Source organism: Pinus tabuliformis, chromosome 6, assembly GCF_031772625.1.
Source record: "Pinus tabuliformis cultivar Carrire ecotype Pingquan chromosome 6, CPIR1, whole genome shotgun sequence".
NCBI lineage: Eukaryota > Viridiplantae > Streptophyta > Pinopsida > Pinales > Pinaceae > Pinus > Pinus tabuliformis.
In genome coordinates, this window is record NC_142292.1 from 846,327,455 (window position 1) to 846,352,156 (window position 24,702).

General features: G+C 43.1%; 1 protein-coding gene across 4 annotated transcripts in view; it reads right to left on the bottom strand.

Annotated features, from left to right (window-relative positions):
• The window catches only part of LOC149261524 (azadirone synthase LFS-like), a 396,585-nt gene that overhangs the window by 364,448 nt on the left and 7,435 nt on the right, over positions 1–24,702 (bottom strand). For all 4 annotated transcript variants that reach the window (XM_089422350.1, XM_089422347.1, XM_089422355.1 and 1 more), the window contains exon 3: positions 10,294–10,392. In XM_089422350.1, coding sequence (XP_089278476.1) covers positions 10,294–10,392 — 99 coding nt within the window. The remainder of the gene's footprint in view (positions 1–10,293; positions 10,393–24,702) is intronic.

The window sequence follows — 24,702 nt, forward strand, 5'->3', positions numbered from 1 at the left end:
GAGTTTAAGGAATTTTCACACTCAGCCCGGCATTCCTTCTGAATCAAATGTCCTACCTATCTCGGCTACTGGAAGTCTCTAGCCAGGCCCTTTGGAAATTTTCTCGACCTCTGGCACCTGAAACGACCTGCTCCATAGACAAATTGAACTGCCCCTCTTGAGGCTTTGCGCGGTCTCCTTAAGAATAATTTCGGCTTCCTCTTCTGACTTCTCTGGAACAAGAAACTCCTCCAGAAAATCTTTATGTTGCCCCTCTGCCACCTACTAATCGATCACTACCTCGATCTCACTGCTAAATCACCTGCCACTGGGAAATTGGAATGCCTTGATCACTGAGTATCTGCAACTAGTGTGTTCTCCATCTACCCATCGACCTCCTCTTATAATCTCCAGTTGGGACTCCAACGGCCAAGATTAAAACTTAATCGATGGCTGAGATCATCTCCAAGTCGATTTGTGTGAGTTTCTAGAGAATTCTCACCTTTCTCAATTAATTACTATTAATTAACTAGTTTTCCTAAGTTAGACTTGGGAAAAATTTAAATGATGATCAATTAATTTAATTGAGCTCTCTCTACGTGGAATTTCCAAAAACGATTTCTGGGTTTTGGAGAACTCAAGTGTTTTAGCCTCTCCACAAAATTTCGAGACTAGAACACCATCTGATGCTACAAAAACTAACACTGAGCAATAGGAAGATTGTCGTGAGACAGGATGTGAAGTTCCAAGAGGTGAGATCTAGCGAGTTGCCAACAATTAATGAGAGTGAGCCAACAGAAGCTCCAGGGGATGAACAAGGATCTTAGTCTCAGGGCACTAGTACGAGTACAATGACTAGTACAGAAGCAGGTTTAGGTGCAGAGGAGAGTTCGCAGCAGGTCGAGCAGCAGCAACAACAACAGGCAGAGGAGCATGAGGCTCCACCCACCACTAGTGGGAGAAGAAACAGAGGTGCTTCAAACATTGAGAGATGTGTAGGAGTTTGTGGGAGTTCCTAAATCAAGCACTAGGGACAGGAGACAGCCAGAAAGGTATTCAGGATATAAGGCATTGATGAGTAAGCTCATTAATAGTGAGCCTTCCAATTATCAAGAGGTTGCACAGCTTCAGGTGTGGCAGGATGCGATGGTGGAGTACAACTCCATCGTGTTAAACAATGTGTGGGAGGTTGTACCTAGACTAATGGACAGGGCAATGATTGGTTCTTGTTGGATCTGCAATATCAAGCACACTACAAATGGTAACATAGAAAGATCAATTTGGCTACAATATATTTCCACATATCAGCAGGTTGTAGATATTCTGACGAAGGCCTTGGGCAAAGCAAAGTTTGTTTTCTTCAGGAATATGTTGGGAGTACTTGAGAACACCTCGATCAATGTGGTTTTATAACCAATGATGCAATCAATCCACTTTATGAGATTTATTTGTATGCTCAACCAAATAAGGCAAGGATGTTGTTGTACGTAATCCATAACATGACAAATACTAGTTAGTAAGAAGCTAGGCTATTAGGAGTGGGAGTGTCAAAAGATTTAGAGAAAAGCTTGTGGAGGAGAACTTCCCTACTTTACTCCCAAAGCGTGCTCCTAAATGGAGTGACCCATAAGCATGCTCTGAAGTAGGGGCGTGAAGTGCAACTTTTCAAAAAAAATTAAGGGCATGTTGTGGAGGAGTGCACCTATCCACTCTGCTCCTTAAGCACACTCCAAGATGGAGCGATCGGAAAGCACCCTTGAGGGTGCACTCCTAGAGCAAAGGAGGGGGAGCATGGTCCCTTTGTGTTTAAATTCTACCATGCCAATATGGAGAAAGCTCAAGGAGCTTCATTCCCAAAACACTCTGGTGCTCCTAGAGCACTAAAAACTTCTCCCCAAATGCTCCCACAAGGCAAATTTGTCTTTCTTTAGTGCTTGTTGGAACCATGGAAAGGTTCTGAACAATAACGTAAGGCATGGCTAGGGTTCCTTGATGTATTAAAATACTCATCCACTCCATTTGCTCTCATTCTATTTCTCATTTCACTTATTTTTCCTAGGGTTTTGATTGGGCTTCTTGCTAGTTGTTGAGGAGAAAATTTGTGAAAGCTTGGAAGGAAGATTGAAGGATGTTGTAGTTGCATTCAACCACCATTGGAGAGTTGAAAAGGTAGGTTGTATGTCCATTCTTCTTTTTTTTATGTATTAAAAGTTTGTATGTTTTCTATGTTGAATACTTGAATGTTCTATTCTCCTCTTTCCCATTCCTCCTCCTCGCTCATTCTATTGTTGGCAATATTCTCCAGAAACATGATGGGTATGTGGTTTATCATTTTGGTTCCACTTTTGATTATGATGGTGTTGATGGGAAAGAAAAATACTAAGGATGAGGAGAAACAAGTAGAGACTAACACATACCATGGAAAGGAACTAACAATGATGATGGCAATAAATCCGAAGAGAGTTCAACACCCTTGTGGAAGTATGTAATAAAGCTCAACAGATTGAAAGGAGGTGGAACCACTAAATTTACATGCTTCCATTGTAACAAAAATTGCATAAGTTCATATACTTGTGTGAGGAAGCATATCTATGGACTTCCATGTGATGAAAAGAAGATTATAGGAGTCAAAACCTGTGATCAAGTGCCAACAAATGATAGAATAAATACAATAAGGAAGAGGAGAATGCACAAAGAAGATCCAAAATATCAAGGGTTGAATCTATAAGACCTCAAGCTCACATACAATGCTTGATACTCTATCCCCATCCTCTTACAAACAAGGCATTTTTGTTCTGACTTTCCATGTTTTTCAATCTCGTCTCCTCCAATAACAAGGATGAGACTACTTATGGAAGCAACCAAACTATCCCACTAGTTTGGTAAATAACAAAACAAACCAATACACTTATCTTCATTTGAAATCTTAATATCAACAAATAATAGTTGACTATCCCACAAGTGGAGCGCTTTGATCAAAAGGATCCAGAGGCTCACTTCAGGGAGTTGACCCAACTCCGATAAACAGGGTATCCAGAGCATTATATCTCGGAGTTTTTGAGGGTCTCAGCCATGGTACCTGATTTGTCAGATGCGAGGAGAGTATACACATTTGTAGAGGGGTTGACAGAGCCATTGCAAGGACTGGTGAAGTCTCGCAAACCATCTACTCTTCTGGAGGCAGTATCTTGCACTCGGGATTTGCAGGGGGCAACCCCAAGGCCCGAGCTCCATTTCCTACACGCACTCCCTACCCTCAGAAGGGAAGTGACACTAGAGCACCCACAGCGCAGAGAGAAGCTCAAGGGCGTGGTCAGTTGGATGATGAGACCAGGAGAGACCTCAGGAGGAGGAAGTTGTGTTTTACATGCCGAGAGCCTTGGGCACCTGGTCATCAGTGCACAGCAAGCAAGGCCCATTACATCGAGGTCTTCTCAAACAGTGATCAGGAGGATGATGGGGAGTTGGAGTTTGGTGGCAGAGACAGTGAGGACCCAGCAGGGAGAGGACCACCACCACCACCACCTCAGGGAGGAGCATCTTTCGCACCAATCGGGGGAATCCTAACTTCTTTGTGTGCGATTCCCAAATTTTTTACTATGAGAATCAAAGGTACGGTGCAGGGGCAACGTGTCTCAGTCTTGGTAGACAGTGGGGCCACCCATAATTTTATTGATGCCCAGATGGTACAAAGGAGAGGTGTTACCACTGCAGAGTTTGAGGGGTTTTCAGTCTTAATACCAGGAGACAGGACCATGCAGTGCACTCGATATGTTCCCTCTTTGACAGTGACTATGGGGAACTATTCGATGACAGACCACCTTTTTGTGGTGGATGCACCGGACACCAATGTGGTGTTGGGTTTCCAATGGTTGTATTCCCTTGGTCGGGTTACCACCAATTGGAAACAATTGGTGATGGAGTTTGCTAGACTGGATGGCAAGCTGGTGGTTCTTAGGGGCATGCATTCGTACCCCCCTTAGACAGTTTCGGCCCACCAAATGGAGGCCGATTTGAGGCATGGAGACATAGCATGGGCAGTAGAGTTGAGGATTTCAGAGGCTGGGGGAAAGACTATACCACCACATCCAGACATACAGGCAATACTGGATAGATATTCGGTAGTCTTTGGAGATATACCGCTGGGGCAACCACCTGACAGGGGATTCGAGCACACTATAGAGTTGGAGCCTGGTGTGCAAGCAGTCATCACTACACCCTATAGGCATCCCAAGGCCTATAAGGATGAGATTGAGAGAGCCATCAGGGAGTTATTGGCGTTGGGTCACATCAGACCGAGTTCCAGTCCGTTTGCTTCTTCGGTTGTGCTGGTGAAGAAGAAGGACGGGACTCTCCACATGTGTATTGACTACAAGGCCCTCAACAAGAAGACACTGAAGAACAGGTATCCCATTCCGTGCATTGATGAGTTGATGGATGAGCTTAGAGGAGCCAAGTACTTCTCTAAGATAGATTTGCGGTCAGGGTATCATCAGATCCGGGTGAGAGAGCAGGACATTTCGAAGACAACCTTCAGGTGTCATTATGGGCATTTTGAGTTCCTGGTCATGCCTTTTGGGTTGACCAATGCACCAACTACTTTCCAGTCATGCATGAACCATGTGTTTCGAGGCCAGTTGAGGAGGTTTGTACTGGTATTCTTTGATGACATCTTGATCTACAGCAAGGACATGGGAGGAGCACCTGCAGCACTTAGAGATAGTCTTGCGTATATTGGAGGAGCAACAGTTCTACGCCAAGATGTCCAAGTGCGAGTTTGGGCTGACAAAGATGCTTTACTTGGGACACATCATAGGTGCAAATGGGGTCAAGGTGCACGAGGAGAAGATTCGAGCCATTTAGGATTGGCCAAAGCCCCGAGATGTGACAACGTTGAGAGGATTTTTGGGCATCTGTACCTATTATCGAAGTTCGTGAAGGGCTTCTCACAGTTGGCAGCACCCCTTACTGATCTGACTAAGAAAGGGGCCTTTGCGTGGACAGAGGGAGCTCAGGCAACATTTGATCGCCTCAAGGAGGTGATGAGTTGTTGTTCGGTATTAGCACTCCCAGATTTTACCCAGCCTTTCACATTGGAGTGTGATGCATCAGGTGTAGGGATCGAGGCAGTCTTGTCCCAAGGAGGGCACCCCATTACTTTTGAGAGTTGGAAGCTTCTACCTCATGAGCTGTCGTATTCTATTTATGACAAGGAGATGTTGGCCATAATGCATGCATTGGCCAAATTTAGACAGTATTTGGTGGGGAATCGATTTTGGGTGAAGATAGATCACAACAGTCTTCGCCATTTCATGGGGCAGCAGGGCCTCAATGACAGACAGCAGAGATGGGTCAGCAAAGTGCAGGCCTACGATTTTGATATTGAGTATGTGCGAGGGAAGCACAACATAGTGGTGGATGCACTATCCAGGAGACCAGCCGGGCTTTCACTCATGAGCATTTGTCATGATTGGAAGGCTCAATTATTGGTAGAGTACTCCAAGGATTGTCGGGCGTGCGAGATCTTGGAGGGAAGCTATGCAGATGAGCGCTACAGGGTGATGGATGAGGTTATTTATTATAAGGGGCGCATATTTTTGGTTTCAGGATCACAATTGAGAGAGCGTGTCCTTTGCGCAGCTCATGATTCTCCTTTGTCCGGGCACCAGGGGTTTAGGAAGACGTATATGGCAGTGAGAGAGCACTTCACTTGGAAGGGCCTCAAGGGAGATGTGTTGAGGCATGTGCAGGAGTGCGAAGCTTGCCAGAGGAACAAAGGAGAGTTGACCCATCCAGCAGGATTGTTGCAGCCTCTTCCCATCCCTGAGGGGAAATGGGAGAGCATCTCTATGGATTTCATCACTGGACTTCCCTCAGTGCAAGGGAAGGATTGTATTTTTGTAGTGGTCGACCGGCTGACCAAGTTTGCACACTTCTTTGCCATACCGACACGATATTTAGCCTCACAGGTGGTAGAGTTGTTCTTCAGGGAGGTCTTTTGTCTGCACGGACTCCCTAAGACCATAGTCAGTGACAAGGATAGCCGATTCATGGGAGGATTTTGGTAGGAGCTCTTCAGACTAGTCGACACTGAGCTCACCCCGAGCACCAGCTATCATTCGCAGACCGATGGTCAGACAAAGAGGGTGAACCAGTGGTTAGAGGGCTATCTCAGGAATTATGTGACAGGGTAGCAGAGGGCTTGGATTCGATGGTTGCACCTAGGAGAGTATTGTTACAACACCACCCATCATATGTCCATTGGTATGACTCCTTTCTGTGCCATATATGGTTATGATGTTTTGGCTTTTGCTGATATTGTTTTTGGAGACAGCAGGGCCCCAAAGGCCAAGGATTGGATCCTAGAGAGCCAAGATATCCTCAAGGCTCTTAAGGATAACTTATAGACAGCCCAGAACCAGGAAAAAACGACTGTTGATCGGCATCGAGTAGAGAGGCATTTTGAGGAGGGGGACTTGGTTTACCTTCGATTGCAGCCATACCGACAGTCCACACTAAAGCAGAAGGGGGCCGAAAAGCTGCAGTCAAGATTCTTTGGGTTGTATAGAGTGATCAGGAGGGTTGGAGAGGTGGCTTACGAGTTGGAGCTACCACCAGGGAGCAAGATTCATAACATCTTTCATGTGTCATGCCTCAAGAGGGTGTTGGGGCAGCAGGTTACAGCAGTCATGGAGTTGCCTCCGCTTGATGATGAGGGGCATTTGATCCTAGAGCCAGAGGCCATCTTGGAGACCAGGGAGAGGAAGCTCAGAAGTAGGATCATCAGAGAGTATTTGGTGCATTGGAACTTGGAAGAGTTTACCGAATGAAGATGCCACTTGGGAGGGAGAGCACATTATTGAGCATCCGGCATTGAAGTTGGTTGGGGACAAGCAACATTTGGGAGGGGAACACTGTCATGTCCCTTCCTAAATTATTTTGGAACAAGATGTTGGAATTTCTAAGTTTAACCCGTTAGAAATTCTTCCTGTACTGTCTGATTTATTTCTTCATACTTGTTCAATTACTTAACAAAGTTATTTACCATGTAAATACTAAAAATAAATACAAGTACAGTATCAACACATACAGATCATCAACTGAAAGTAAACAAGCACACAAGTGACACCATTGTTTTTGGACTAATGTCCCTGGAAAAACCCAATGCGGGAAAACCGATGCAGCGATTCAGAGGGTTTTATTATTATGCAGTTTCAGAATACAACCTGGGTGCCAAAAATGGCTCACCCAATAGAGAATGCCCTTGGCAATAGTACCTCTCAGTCAGAGACAGATATTCTGGCTAAATCACCGGATGAACGATCCCACAGCAACAATGCAGCTTTTGCAACTCTGCATCACTCTAATAGGGACTGCGTCACCCTATCCAGCTCTCAATCTGTCCCACGAAATTCTCCCAGCGCTGCCTCTAGGCCTTACGTCAGCCTCTCTGCCCATGCGTCAACCTCTCTGGGCTCTGCGTCAGCTTCTGGAGCCTCTGCGTCAGCCCCTAGACCCTTTGCATCTCACACACTGGCCCTCTTTGGCTCTGCACAGCTCCTAGCTGCCTCTGCGTGGCCATTAGTTGGCTCTGCGTCGACCTCTCCCGGCTCTGCACTGATCCTCCTAGTACTAACTCTACCTCTCTGCTATGTATTCACTGCCCCTCAGCTGCAACTCAAATCACTCACTCGATTTCCTCAGCAAACCCTGCCCCAGAAAATCGAATTCTTGATCTCCCTTGATGTGTTCTCCAACTGACCCTCAAGCCTCCTCTTATACTTTTCTCGTTGGTCCATCAACAGCGGAGATTAAAGCTCTAATCAACGGCTAAGATTAGATTTGGCTTGATCCATGACTTTTGGAACCTTCTAACCGAGTTTTATATTAATACCCATTAATATTTTATTTTTCCTAAGTTTAGACTTAGGAACTCCATTAAAAATATTAATTATTTTAATATCTCCCAAATCGGGTACAATCTGTCCAAACCATTTATGGGTCTTGGAGATCTCATGTGCTTTAGCCTCTCCACCAATTTTCGTGGCTAGAGCACATCCGATGCTACCCCAAATCAACACAAGATTAATTTTTGTATTATGGGGCCAATTTTGGAGTTAGTGGACCCCATGCTTTTATTAAGAGATTAGACTTAGGAGAAGTTATTTGTTTCTTAGTTAAGTTACACATGGGGGCCAACCTCACTAGGGAATTACGCACTCCCTAGTTCGATTTGCATGGAGGGGGTTAACTTTTGCATGATGGTGGTTAGGTGAGGGCCTACGATGGAGGACGAAATGGAGGGAAACGTGCTCCACGAAATCTATATAAGGAAGGCAGCTCTCCTCATCTCATGCATCATTTGAGTATATCGATTTCTCTGTGGTTGCTCGAGCTGCTTAGCCGAGTCACGGTTGTTTAACACGAGTTCTTCAGGTGAAGAGCTCACCCTTTCTTCGGGGGACTTCGAGTGCCACCCTAGGAAGGTTTTCTTCAGGAGGATCACATTGTGATTTCCAGGTGGTGCGTATTAGTGGAGGACATAGTGGAGAGGAGGCCGAGTGTGTTGGTGGTGCTTAGCAGTGGACTTTGGGTGTGAGATTTTCCGAAGAGGAGGCTAGGGAGGATTGTCGCCATTTGGGAGAGTTTGGGAGCTGATTGAGCTTCTTGCTTGGCAGTGTGACTTTCGCACTACTTGGGCCAGCGCAGAGGCAGTGTTGGGAGCTCACTTGGTGGGTAGAGTATTAGTCCTTGAGGCTAAGCTTTGTAGTGGAGGTTAAAGGAGATATTTGGAGTGGTGATTTCTTCCCTTTCAGAGCTTGGAGGAGGACTTTGTCGTGGAGGTTAGAGGAGATATTTGGAGTGGTGTTTGCTTCCCTTTCAGAGCTTGGAGGAGGACTTTGTCATGGAGGTTAGAGGAGATATTTGGAGTGGTGTTTGCTTCCCTTTCAGAGCTTGGAGGAGGACTTTGTGGCCCTTCCTTGCAGGTCGTATTTCTGGAGCTGTTTGGAAGGCATGGGCCATAGAGGATGTCGAATTTGGGAGGTTGGATTCAGGCCAAACCCTTTTTGGATTTTTGTGGGTTTTGGCCAAGGAGCTTGTGGCTGAAATTTCATCATTTTCGGAGCACCTGAGATGGGGTTTCTTGCAGTTCCTTTCCAGCCAATAGTGTAGTCACTGGGAGACAGCACAAAGCATTAGAGGAGCAATTAGTTTCCAGCATTGAGATTACTGTTTGACACCTGGGTTCTGTCAAGCTTGCCCTTGAGACAAGCCCAGGTGAATTTTCCACACTATTGTACTTGCTCCATTCTATTAATAAAATGGCTCAGCTGGTTCTCATTTCTGATGCGTATTGAGTATTTGTTGATCATGTAAGTTTTCTGTGTATGAATCGTATTTTCTTTTGTATATCGCTGTTTGTTCAAGTTTGGAACATTACACAACAACAACATGCATCTGGCTCGGACAATACAAAGAAAATTGGACTTCCTACATTTGAGTATTTACACAGGTTTTAGTACCCTTCAGTATTACTGTGCTCAGATTTCTGTGGTGCAAGTTTTCACATAGTACATCCAGATTATCCACAATAGAAAACATTTTGGAATCAATATTCCGAATCTGTTAACAGGATTCACCCATAGACTCATTGTCCTGAAGATGAATCCTGTTAATGGATTCAAAATGTCGATTCCAAAATGTCTTCTACTGTGGATAATCCAGACATGCTATCTGAAATAACCTTCAGTATGTTGAAAGCTTGGTCCCTCAAGAACATTGACAAATATGAACTAAGAGAGGCCATTTATCTGTATTGTATTTAATCATTAACGATGATATTTTCTTAGCATCTGAATTTTTACTTAATTTCAGTGTAAACAATGTAAGTAAATATGACGGTACACACAAATGGGACAGTGCAAAATTATAAACAATGTAAGCAAATAGGAGGGTACATGCAAATAGGCCAGCACAAAAGTGTAAACAATATGCTAAAACTTTACATGGAATGATAGTCATTTACTTCCACAATAATTATTGTTTCCTTTCAAGAAAGGCTATATGCTTAAGCAAATACAGCTAGCTCACAAAAAACAGATAATTTAAATGAAGATTTCTGCAGCCACAACATTGAAAACCCAGTCCCTCAAGAACATTAAAAACCTAAACTAAGAGAAAGGCCATCTATGTGAATTGCATTTAATTATTAACTGGTGCCATTTACCTAAACATATAAAATTCACTGATAGATATTAAGCAGCATTCTCCCACTGTGACAACAATCAATAGGCCAGTTGGTACTATTTTTACCTGTAGAAGGCCAAATGTTAGGTCCATAAAATTCCTTTGATGCTTGGGGATCATCCTCAGCCACCTCAATTCCAATATAAAAACCCTCCTTACTGTCCCCTGCTCACGAAACAGAAATGCATCCTTCTAATTTATGTTACCAATAGAAGTTGGAACAAAGTAACAATTTTCTGAAACATCGTTGATTCCAGTGCAATAGAGAACTGATGTGTAAGTGAAACAAACCGTTGATCTCAAAAAACATAGAGAAAAGATTGCAAACCAATATAAGCAAGAATAAGAAAAAAGTTTTAACAAAGGATGTTTGAGTAAAATTACTCATTAAGAGTGGCATTTTGAACTAGTATTGATTTTCACATTTTCTTTTCACATGTTATCATTTAACACGTCTTCAAATGACAAGAAGCATACAGTTAAGTTATAAAAGTATCATAAATAATTATCTTGGGAAGAATTAAATAATTCACTACATATGTCCCAACCCCGGACAAAAGTATGAAGAGAAGATCAAATTTCAGTCACCAAGATATCTGAAGCTGTCGCTTTTTCCTTTTGCAGAAAAAAGGGAAACACTTTCCTGCACAAATATTGAGAGCGAACTGTCAACCTCAGAATCAAGTAGCCACATTTAAGGAGCATCTATGACGTCAAAACTCACCCAAGACTTTCCCCTGGCTTTGTCCATTTGCCCCATATTAGCAACAGGGTGCATTAACATGGGAGAACATGTACGCAGGGTTTGAATTTGAACTTTGGAGTTTGAACCCAGGTCATCACTAAGGCAAGCACTCCACCTTACCACTGACCCAACAAACTACCCAAAACTGGTATTCACAAACACCATTCAACCCAAGTTATTCTGACATGTATGATACCGTCATTGTAGGTCAAGACCATTTCCCAATTCTTTCAATATAAACAAAGTAATGCTTGTGAAGAAGGTTTGTCATCCTTGCAATGGTGAACTCATGAAAGGGGGGAAGGGATGGGATCATATAAGTAAGCAAGATAACTAGTAATTTGTATGGTTGAAAATCCATCCCTAGGGCTGACGTCATCACCCCTAGGCAATACTAGGGCTAGAAAACCCCTAATTCTGCATTAAGTCTTCAACTTAGGGTCACTTGAAGGTTTGTGGGTCTTGTAGTTGATTATATCATTAGAGAAAACCTTTTCTCTCTCCTTGTATGCCTAGTGTTGCTTTTGAGTCATACATTAGAAATCCTAGGCTACATGTCCATCTTTATAGGTTGCTTCAAAGGTACGCTACTCCTTATCTTGTAGAATCAACGCTTGTTATTAGCCTAAGTACCTTGGGGAAGCTTATTGAGGTGCCACCTTTGAACCCTAGACTTAGAATATCGTTTAGGTGGCATATACTAGGAAGCCTCCTATGTGCTGAAATTCCACTAAAGAGAAGGAGGTGGAGTGTTGAGGTGATAGTGGCATCCATCTCATTGTGAGGCATCTCGCAAGACCTGCTAGACTTTGAGGCAACATTCTTGGCATCGTTGCCAGGGAGTATTTGAGTCAACCTCCTTGTTATCTGAAGATTGAGCTTCACTTTCCTTTGAGTAGAATATTTGAGACAAATCTTGTTAAAACCCTTAGTAGTTCTTCTGATGATATTGTTACTCACCAAAAGTGGGTGACCCCATAGGAGAAATTTTCTCCTAAGTTATCTCTTCAGCTAGCAGCCAGCAGCCACTAATGTAACTGATATATTGTGCCATTTGATCTTTGCTCCTTGCATCAGTAATATGTCTCCTCGCCCATCTGTCAAGAGCATATGTTAGAACGTGGGAAATCCAACCCAAAAGGTATGTTTTTCATTGTGCAAACGAATGCTTACGCTTGTTTTTCTTGGGCATTTTGGTCATGGATTATTGGTTGATTTGGAAGAGGGAAGGGCTTTGACCATGGTTTTGTTCTCTCACCTTAAATGGGGGGTTAATCCTCAATCCCGGTCCTGTGGGATCTCCCCTATTGACCTATGGTTTTAGGAAGGGCACTACTTGGGAAACCCTGATTTTGGTAGCGGGGACCTGTTTTCTTGTTCCACATTTTTCACTCCCCTTCACACATTACAAGCCCTATTTCATCATTTTCCTTCTCTGGGTCCACATGACCACTAGGTCCACAAGGCACTGGCACATCCCCTCCCCTTTGTCCACATATCTGGGTCGACCCTGGAAAATGTTTCCCCAGAGGTTGATGTAGCTAAAAGAAAGTTAAAAGCATACCATGGCCTAAGGTAAAAGGAATATTATAAAATGCGCAAGATGGCCGGGACATTTAATATAGCACGTGGGCAAAAGCCAAATATGAGCTCTACCCCTTATCATGGCCATCACCCTAGTTCCTAAGGCCCATGAGTGCCCCCACATCATTAAGGAACCCATGCACGTCCCAACCCCTGATGGGTGATGAACTGCCCCACCTTAAGGGGGTAATAATTGCTTTGCATCATACCCAGCATGCTCTCATTTCCTGGAGCCCCGAGCAATATCGCAAAGAAACATCAAGAAAAAGAAAAAGGAAAATAAAGAGAGGTGGAAAAACAAAGGTCGAGGTAACTCATGTATCCACAATTTCTCCCTCCTACATCTATATACCCAATATGTGGACATCCCTCATTATTGCTATCCTTGTACCCATGGCATTTGGCCTTGAGACCCCTGTGACCCCATCCATTTCATCATCATTCATATGCCACCTATCAATTGAAGGATGTACCTAGGACCTGTCTTTCCCCTTAGGGGTTGGGAACACCTAATAGGGTTGTCTATTAACCACTCCTACCTAGGGAGGTAACATTATTACGAGATTAAAGCCCCAAATTTGGAAGGGAAGCCCCATATGAAGTCTCAATGTGCCCTTGATTAACAAGCTTGGTTCACTTAGATGCACTAATGAATTATTGTACCTAATGGTGAGGATGCAACACTGGACATTATATGTGATTGGCAGGTGGTTTCATCATGGGTTGGGCAACTTAATTGGGGCCCAAGTCCACCAGAGGAACATATTGACACCCTCAGGTGAACCATTGAGAGCCATGGGACTCCCATCATGTGCAGAGCATAATTTCATGCCACGGGAACCTTTAGCACCCTCAACAATCTGCTCATTGCCCCACATTATTCATGAGATGATGCACTTGGACCAGTGTGCCCCAGTCAGCTCAACATTTACCATGTGGTGGGGTAGTTGATTCAAGGCCCATAGGATGTTTGTCTCACCTTTAGGGACATGGAAGGGAAATCACCATCATCAGATCCCTCAGTATTGGAGCATTACATACTATTCTATCATCAGGAGACCCATGAGACCAGTTTTTGTGCCCCAAACACAAAATTGGGGCCCACATGATGACTTACATGGAGAATTAGGGGCCATCCCCTAGTTCGAGATTTATGGAGCCCTCTCACACATTTTGGCACAAAGAGGACTCAACATTGCCTTCCAATGGCCCTACATCAGCATGACATCATCATTTCAGCTTGCATTTGGATGGCTAATTCATATTTTGTAAAGCTACTTGGTCAGCTTGTGACCAAGGGATGTATCTTGCCCATTTTTATAATGTTGAGGGGCTTGTAGGCATAATTCGACTTAGTAGAACACATATAAATAGAAGATCATTTCATTTGGATTGAATCATCATCATCACTTGGGAAATTCAACCTCTTAGGCTAATTCGCACTTGTTCTTGGATTGGCTATTGGAGTATCTTGGATGCATTTTGATATTTGGAGCTGATTTTTTATCTTCTTTTGGAGTTATCTCTTGGATTATGGATGGATATATTGCATGTCATCTTGTAAGTGCCTTTTGTTGAAATTTTGATTTTGAAATAATGTCTAATGTATGAATTGTTGCAACTAGATTAATGCTACATTGTGCCCTAATTTTGTGAAGATAAATTTTGAAAGCTATTTGGTTGGCAATTGCATATATTATTCATGTCATGACATGTGATGAATGTTCCTAGTGATGAAATATTGGTTTTCTCCATAAAAATCCATAATTTTTGAGTGGTTAATTGTTGAGGGTTTGTGGTTAAAAGAATGTGACAGTGTTCCTTCTTTAAGGCAAGTTGGTTTTTCAAAGGCATATAGAAGTAAGGTAAGGTTTCCTTCAACATGAGTTGACATGGGTTGACAAATGATGTGAAGAAATCTGTTTCTAAATGTGATGTTTGTCAACAAAACAAGGATGATGATATACTCAATTCGGGCCTACTATATTCTTTACATAAATCAGAGTGAAAGTAGGAAAAATCATTATGGACTTCAATATAAGCCAAACTAAATGAATGACCAAGGATTATATTTTTATTGTTTATTGATAGGATAAAAAATTCATTCACTTGATGGCTATAGATAGAAGCTATAAAACAAGTCAAGTAGTTGAGGACTTCGTGAAGCACATCTATGAGCTGCAATGTGTCCCTAAGCCTTAGGGTCATAAAAAGTTGTAAAGGAAGTAGCTAAGGACTTCATGAAGCACATCTATGAGCTGCAAGGTGTCCCTAAGCCTTTGGATCATAATAAGTGATTAAAATGTCTAATTCTTTTGAAAATGTTGGGAGGAGTTATTTAAGCAAGTCAGCATTGTATAGCACATTGTACCTACTACCAGCCACAAAGAGATCAGAAAACAGAGATTTCAAACCATACATTAGAAACCTATCTTCGAGCCTATACTTTTGGTTATGAAAATAGATGGGAAAGTTGGCATCAACTAGTTGAATTTGGTGATAACAACATTTTACTTGTATCCATAGGAATGACAATTTTTCAAGCTTTATATCGATATGATGCTCCACAAATGATTACTTGGATGAAGCATTAATGTCAAGTGCCCTTAGTGAGATCAACCTTAGAAGATCACGAGCATGTTATCGCTGAATTAAAGAAGTATTTGTTGAATTTTCTAAGTCTATCCATTATAAAATTAATATGTATTCTGCTGGTTTATTTCTTCTACCTATAAATTCTGAACAAGTTATTTAAGACATTTAAATAACGAAATGAACACAATACAATCACAATCACAATATCTACAGATCATCAACTGAAAGAAAACAAGCACACAAGTGACACCATTATTTTTGGACAAATGTCCCCGGAAAAACCCAATGCGAGAAAACTGGTGTAGTTATTCAGAGGGTTTATTATTATGCAGTATTTCCTTGAGTACAACTAGGTGCCTAACTGGCGCACCCGACGGAGAAAAATACACGGCAGCAATACCTCTATATTCGGAAATAGGTATTCAGAAAACCTGTCCCACGAAACCCTCTCCAGCACAACTGAAGCTCAGCGCTGGCCCTTCTGGCCTCTGCGTCAACCCCAGGGCCCTTTGTGTCAACCTTATGAGGCACTACGCAGCCTCTGGGACCCTCTGCGTCACTCCAGCAGACTCTGCATGGATGACGCAGTCCCTCTAGCCTATGCGCTGTCTCTGCTGGGCTCTACGTGGCTTGAACTAGCTGCTGCTCTCGCTCTCCCTGCTTCTGCACTAGTCTCTCAGTATTGTCTCTACCTCTCTGCCCAGTACTCACTGCCCCTCGCTGTTGATCATTGATTCAACTTTGCTTAGCAACCCCGCTCTAGCAAAATGAATGACTGATCACTCTAGTGTATATTCCAACTAACCCTTAAGCCTCTTCTTATACTTTTCTCGTTAGTCCTTCAACGGCCGAGATTAAATCTCTAATCAACGGCTAAGATTAGATTTGGCTTGATCCATGACTTTTGAAACCTTCTACCCCAGTTTTATAATAATACCCATTAATATTTTATTTTTCCTAAGTTTAGACTAGGAACTCCATTAAAAATATTAATTATTTTAATATCTCCCAGACCGAGTTCAATCTGTCCAAACCATTTTTGGGTCTTGGAGATCTCATGTGCTTTAGCCTTTCCACCAATTTTCATGGCTAGAGCACATCTGATGCTACCCCAAATCAACACTCCCTCTTAGTGAGGATTGTGCTCTAGTAATACTCCTTACTAAGCATCACCCTAATTATCCAGCACTGGTCCCTATGTTGATGCTAGGCCTCCCCGCCCAACATCCTCTGCATTGCTGCATCCTGTACTGTTGCCCATGGCCCTGCTACTGCCACTGTTGCATCCATACGGCTGCTCCCTCTGCATCTGTGCTGTTGCTAGTCCATCCTCCCAACACTGCATCTACATTACATCCCCTCTCATCATGTTGCATTGTGCTACTGCACTGCAACTCAGTCACTGAGAAGTAAGTAACTGACCCACCCAACTTCTGACATCCCTGTCATGCTAGAAACACTCCTGATGTTGAAGCTCCCTCTGCCACTAACAAGTGCTCCCTCTGCCACTAACAAGTGCTCCCTCTATTGACCTCTGCGCTGCTGCAACAACTCCCTACATCTCGCACTGTTGCACACCTCTCTGTGCCATCCTGCACCGTTGCAACACTCCCGTGCCTCTCACACTGTTGCAGCCTGCTAGCCTCGCGCTGCCTGGGGACTCCTGCACTGTAGCACTCTCTGTTGCTTCATCTGCATTCGTCTCTACTGACATCCGCCAGTCCTGCTACTTTCCCTTCGAGGCTCCCGTAGAAAGGTATAATCCAAGAGTTTGGGTAGCTCAAGGATCCTGCCCGTCATCGCCTGTAATCCTCCTTACTACACCTCTATGTCTCCCCACTACTTCTCAAGTGGCACATGAGCACTCATGGCACAATCGTCATCCTCCTTGACTTCTTTCTCCGCCTTCGTTGGCACTGCCTTAGACTCAAAAGCCTCTCCCTTGTTCTTCTTCCTTGGACACTGGTTCACATAGTGACCCAGTTCCCCACAGTGGAAGCACTTGACCTTGGAGAGGTCCTTCTTCTTCCTCTTCTCCTGCTTTCCCGCAGATGCCAGAGCCGCATCCTCTTCCTCTTCCTTCTTGATCCTGACCCCTTTGCTGCTACTCCCCATCTTGGTCAACCGTCTTATCTCTTCTTGACAAAGAGCCGCCCACAGTTCTTCCCAATTCGGAAGACTCGCCCTGCCCAGTATGCTCTGGACAAATATCTCCCAATCCTCGGAGATTGCGTTAAGTGTGGTCCTTACCATCAACTCCTGATCTGGCGTGGCCCCTATGAAAGTCAATTGATCACGAATCTCCTTCAACCGACCGAGGAAGACATCTATCTGCTCTCCCTTTTGCATCTAGTATGACCTTAGCTGATTTTCTAGGAGCATCTTCCTCTGCACGAAAGTATGCTGGTACAATGTCTTCAAAGTGTCCCACATCTCCTTTGCCGTTTCCTTCTCGACAATATGTGGGACCACATGATCCTTGACCCCATCAAGGATGATACACTTTGCCTTAGCCATTGCCTCCTCGTACCTTTCATTAGCTATCGGGTCAACTGGGATAGCCATCACTCTCAAGGCGAAGCCCTTGATACGATGTCTGTCTAGAATGGACAAGATCTTGGCCTTCCAAACCACAAAGTTGGACGCTCCATCTAGCTTGTCCTAATCTCTCAGCCCATTCACGACCATCTCGTTGCTCTTTTCTGTCGACTCCTCCAAGTCTCTCTACTTCCCGCCTAGAAGTTCTCGGTTCAACTCCTGCTGAGTCTCTCTACTTCCCGTCTGGAAGTTCTCAGTTCAACTCCTTTGAGTCTCTCTACTTCCCGTCTAGAAGTTCTCTTTTGGACTCCCTCTGAGTCCCAATTTCCCTCCTAGAAATCCTTCTGTCAGCCGTCAAGTTGCCCCTCTCCAATCGCCTGTGCAACTGCAACACTGATCTGGATTCCTTGGCCAGAAATCCGCCTCAGCAGCAACTTCCTCTACTTTGGTCTTGCCCTATTAAGTATTGTTCTGACCACAATACCCCACCAGCTTCGCTCCCGCAAACTGCCCACAGCTTCCTTCGCCCCAGCAACTGAAGGATTGAGCCTTTTGGCTCTGCGCAATCTTGGCATCAGCAAAACATCTCCCTCAGCCAACTGCGTCAACCTACCTAGCCTCTGCATGAGCCTCTCTCTGCCCTTCTCAGCCTCTGCGCTGGCCTCTCTCTGGCCCAGACTGATGACGCAGTCCCTCTGTGTCAACCCTTCCTCTGTCGCTTCTGCAAGGATCAACTACTGTCACTCGGGACAGTTGATTCTGTTGCAAATGCTCTGCTCAGCTGATGCCTTCAGCTCTCCTGTGATCTGCAACCACGCTTTGATACCATGTTGAATTTTCTAAGTCTATCCATTAGAAAATTAATCTGTATTCTGCTAGTTTATTTCTTCTACTTGTAAATTCTGAACAAGTTATTTAAGACATTTAAATAACGAAATAAACACAATACAGTCACAACATCTACAAATCATCAACTGAAAGAAAACAAGCACACAAGTGACACCATTATTTTTGGACAAATGTCCCCGGAAAAACCTAATGCGGGAAAACCGGTGCAGTTATTTAGAGGGTTTATTATTATGCAGTATTTCCTTGAGTACAACTGGGTGCCTAACCGGCTCACCTGATAGAGAAAAATACACGGTAGCAATACCTCTATATTCGGAAACAGGTATTCAGAAAACCTGTCCCACGAAACCCTCTCCAGCACAACTGAAGCTCAGCGTTGGCCCTTCTGGCCTCTGCGTCAGCCCCAAGACCCTCTACATCAACCCTCTGAGGCACTGCGCAGCCTCTGGGACCCTCTGCGTCACTCCAGCAACCTCTGCGTGGATGACACAGTCCCTTTGGCCTCTGTGTTGTCTTTGCTGGGCTCTGCGTGGCTTAAATTGGTTGTTGCACTCGCTTTCCCTGCTTCTGTGCTAGTCTCTCAATACTGTCTCTGCCTCTCTGCCCAGTACTCACTGCCCCTCACTTCTGATTACTGATTTAACTTTGCTTATCAACCCCTCTCTAGCAAAATGAATGACTAATCACTCTGGTGTATATTCCAACTGACCCTCAAGCCTCTTCTTATACTTTTCTCGTTGGTCCTTCAACGGCCGTTAAATTTCTAATCAACGGCTAAGATTAGATTTGGCTTGATCCATGACTTTTGGAACCTTCTAACCCAGTCTTATATTAATACCCATTAATATTTTATTTTTTCTAAGTTTAGACTTAGGAACTCCATTAAAAATATTAATTATTTTAATATCTCCCAAACTAGGTACAATCTGTCCAAATCATTTCTAGGCCTTGGAGATCTCATGTGCTTTAGCCTCTCCACCAATTTTCATGGCTAGAGCACATCCGATGCTACCCCAAATCAACAGTATTTGTTACCCACCACTAGTGGGTGACACCCATAAGAGAATTTTTCTCCTAGATTTGTCTTTAGCTGGCAACCAACAGCCCCTTGCAGCCACCAAATAGCTCAATATGCCACCATTCTCCGCCACCTGAGCCAACCATTATGTGCCCTCGCCCATCTGTTATGATCATATGTTTGAAGTTGGGCCTTCCAACCTCGAAAGTATGGTTTTTCATTACGTAATTGGGTATTTTTGCTTGCTTATCATGGACACTTTGGACATGGATTAGTGGGGGGATTTGGCAGAAAGAACGGGCTTGGTATGTACCCTTGTTCCCTAATCTTATATCCTAGCCCCGTGGGATCTCCTTTATGGGTTGCTAGCTTTAAGAGTCGCACTACATGGGAAACCCCAACTTTGGTTGCGTGGTCCCGCTTCCCGACACCATATATATATCACTTTGCTCCGCTCATTATAGCCCCTTTCACATATTTTCCATCTGGGTCCACATTTCTCCAGTGGATCCACAAGGAGTTAGCCTCCCCCTCCCCTTATCCACACCTTGGGTCGAACCTGGAATGATGCCCCGGAAGTTGATGCAACTAAAAAGAAAGTTAAAAACATAATTTTGCCACTTACAACAGGAAATGTACCATAAGATGCAAAAGATGGTCGAGACATAAACATTTAGCATGTGGACAAAAGCTAAGCATGAGCTCTACCCCTTATCATTATGGCCATCACCCTGGTGCCTAAGGCCCCTATGTGAGCCCCTTGCATCATTAAGGAACCCATGATTGTCCCAACCCCTAGTGGGGGATGAACTGCCCAACCTTAAGGGGATAATCACTGTTATATCATGCACATCATGCTCTCATTCCCTGGAGCCCCAAGCAGTTAAAAGAAAGAAAAAATCAATAAAAGGCAAAAGGCATATGAAGAAGGGTGGAAAAACAAAGGTCGGGGTAACTCATGTACCACGATTGCTCCCTCCTACATCTATACACCCATGTGTGGGTTCCCTCATTATGGCTATCCTTGTACCATGGCATGTGGCTTGGAGCCTTCCCTACTGCCCCACTCCATTCCATCATTATTTCACATGACACTTTCCATTTGACAGATGTACCATGGACCTGTCACTCCCTTAAAGGTTGAAACCACCTAATAGGGTCCTTTATTAACCTCCCTTTTGAGCTTGGGGACACATGTACATTCTAAATCCCATTTGGAAGGGCATGCCACTATGAAGTTTCCACTTGGGTCCCTGATTGGTAAGCTCATTTACTCATTTGCACTAATGAATTGTTGTACTGGAAGGTGAGGAGACGCATTGGATCTTATACAGGATTGTAGGTGGGTCTTCGCCTTGGGTTTGGCCTCCCTATATGGGATCCAAGCCCTCTAGAGGATCATGATGGCACTTGTAGGGTGAGTGTTGAGAGCCATGGGCCTCCTCCACAACAGAGCATTGATTGCCATACCATGGGATTCTTCAACACCACATTATGCTTGCTTGTGCCCCAGTCATGCAGGGATGATGATGCACTTGGACCACATTGCTCAGTCGGCCACATACTTGCACCAGACACTTGGCATTTGATCCAAGGCCCAAATGGGGTTTTGTCTCACCTAGGGAGACATGGGAGGGATTGTATCATCATCCTAGCCCTCATTGATGGAGTATCGACATGTTTAATCTAGTTGGAGACCCATGAGACCATTCAGTGTGCCCCACAACCATTTGGGAGCACCACAGATGTTTTGCTTGGAAACCAAGGGGCCAACCCCTTGGTCATCAATTTGAGAGGCATCCTCTTCATCTTGGCACATGAGGGACATGTAATGGCCTTCCAACCGCCCTTTGCACCAGGATTATATCATTTCGACCTCATTAGGAAGGCTTATTGTGTATTTTTTAGTTATTTGGTGGGCTTGTCACCAATTAGGTTGTTATTTGGCACATTAAAGTTGTTTTAGGCACTTCTTAGACTAATTGAACTAAATCGAAACCCTTTGAGGCTCATATAAATTGACGAGACCTCATTTGTATTGATTATCATCACTTGGATTTTGATTATTCTTGAGAAAAGAATTCAGACCTGCAACTAAAGGACAAATTGGATGTTTTGGATGCATTTTGATGTTTGGAAACTTAACTATCTTATTTTGGAGCTTGTCTTTGATGTCTTGATGGATGGATATATTTGCATTCTCTTGTAAGTGCCATTTTCATGCTATTTTCGTTACTATGTTACATGATTAATGTATGGAATGTATTGTCAAGTCTTATTGTGCCTTAATTGAAATGTGAATTCTTGAAGACATTGGGATTTGAAGTATTGCATGCATTACATGTTAAGATAAAGTGAATGAATTTTCCTAGGGTTCTAATTTCACCATGCATTTCCTTGAAATTCCATCAATCATTAATAACAAAGTATAAATACCAATAGTAGTTGTGTTTTTGCTTCATTTAGGGCTAGTGAAGCTACTTAGGTCTCCTTAATAGAGCGAAATTTTGAAATCAAAATAACTCTTGACTCCATTCTTCCCAATTGTAAGGCACTGGGTTGGAATCCTTGGTGATCAACCCCAAACCTTTCTTTGACTCTTTTCCCTTTTTCTGCCCTAACCCTAGAAGTATCCTAGGGCCTAGTGTGAAATGCATTAGGATGGTCCATTTGAAGAGTGAGTTGGTGCATTACTGCGTTGGGGTCTCCTCCAGGGGTCCTCAAAATTTGAACGAGTTCTCGTGGCTAGATTTGAAGAAATCCCAAGCCCTAGCTCCAACAACTAAGGAGAAAAGGGTACCTAAGGGACAACTACTAAAAAAAAATCAGAGAAATCTAATAAAATAAGATCGGAGAAAAAGTTTTCAGTAGATGCCATGGTTTATGTCAAGTTGCAGGTTGCAGCCTTGTAAATAAATACACTTTCCCAAAGGGGTTGGATCCGTTGGTGAGGAGTGAGGAGTTTTCAACCAATGAGCAAGGTTCAATTTCCATGAGGGATTTTCCTAAAGTCATGGGGCCACCCTGAGGTAGTGGTCGAACGTGTTGTTGCACTTGCACCTAGAGACATTATATTAAATGATCGCGTGACCCATGCACATAAAAGGGATCAAATCCCAACCCCATGTCCTTAAATTTATTAAGCCCAATGGGGTTAGCTCAACCAATTGTCACTAATGCTGCCAGGCATTTGGCTAGTTCCATGCCAGCAAGTCCCCAATCAAATCCCTCTCAGTTAGGCACACTAGTATATGCCAATGGGCTTACTAGGGATTCCAACCAAGAATTTGAAGAAGCATCCCTTGGGTTTCCCCATTAAGTTTTCCTTGGAAAAAAAAAATTACACACCATAGGGAGGAGGTATTAGTAACACAAGTTGAAACCACTCTATTATGGACCTTAGAAAATAATACAAAGGGCCAAACAGGTTGCATATAAGTTAGAATTAACACCTGAAAATAAGGACTACAACGTCTTTCACGTCTCAAGGTTGAAGAGGTCAGTAGATCTAACCGCTACTACTTCAGAATTGCCACCATAAGATAAAGATGGCTCACCAGTATTTGAACGAGAAGCCATCACTGAGGAAAGGGGAACTAGCCACTACTACTTCAGAATTGCCACCATAAGATAAAGATGGCTCACCAGTCTTTGAACGAGAAGCCATCACTGAGGAAAGGGGAACTAGCCGCTACTACTTCATAATTGCCACCATCAGGTAAAGATGGCTCACCAGTCTTTGAACGAGAAGCCATCACTGAGGGGAGGGGAAAAAGGCTTTACAACAGAGTAGTCAAAGAATACCTCATAAAATGGAAAACATTACCTGCAAATGAAGCCTCTTGGGAACATGAGGAAATACCCTTTCAGTACACATTTTTGCTGAAGCTTTTGGACAAAGTTTTTTGAGAGAGGAGGAATCGTAATAAGCCTATTCTATTACTGGTCAAGATGTTAGTCATTCAGCCCAATAACAGTCTTAATTAGAGGGACCATTTGACTATTTTGTCAGAGGGTCCAGCCCACAATGTTAGTTAGGATCGGTTACGGTAGTTCATATAGATTGTGGTTGTTCGGATCAGATATATTTGTTAGGATTGCATAAGATTGTTGGGATAAGATAAGATTGTTAGGATTTGATAAGGTTGTAGTGTTATATCAATGTTGCAAATATCATTTCAAGGAATATATCGCCAAGGGTCCAAAAATAGACTTATCAGAGATAACAATATCAAAAGTTATTGGTAAATATCCGCAAGCATAACTTGGACCTGAAAAACTCAAAAGATATCACTAACATCGGCAACCTGAAAAACTCTGAGAAAAACAGAAATATCAAGAGAAATCAAAGATATTTCATGATGAGATGAGATAAGATTATTCGTATTTGATAAACTACAATCATCTTAGTTTATTGTAAATCCTATATATAATATAAACAAGCTTGAACATTCTGGTGGGGTAGGAAAGTAGGGAGATATTGAGTATGAACCCGTAAGCACTTCTTGTTGAAGTATTATGGACATTTTTCCAGCATGCCAGCTATAGGTTGGATATTATTTATGCTCCTGCCGAGATCCTTCCTCAACTTCTAGTGAGAAGAATTGATGAAGTCTTGATGTGATAAGAAATTTCTACTGATTAAGATATTTTCTTCACTTCCTCATTCTTGTTGATCTTATTCAATGACCGATCATTTGTGTTTAAATTGGAAATTACTATATATGGATATTTTTTTCCTTTTAGATACTATTGCATCTTTCTATGCAGTTCTGTTTATTCAAACCAACAGAATATTTCATAAAGTTGTAGGTGCATTACAAACTTTAAAGGTATGCAATCTCTCAACTAGGAAACATTCGTGGCCTTGGAAATTTCAAAAATTTACAATAGATTTTCACATGGTTATCTTTGGACTCTTTAATGATGACCTTGTGAGTAAAAAAGTGGTTTATGGTCTGGTCTACCACCAGATGGCACACAGATGATGATTTTCTGAATTGATTCCTGTCTAGGAGGAGATGTTTTTCCTTTCTTTCACCTACCACATAATGCATCTAACCTTATTTATTTATTTCTTATCCAACTGGCACATAATGCATCTAACCTTATTTATTTATTTCTTATCCAACTGGCACAGTTGAAA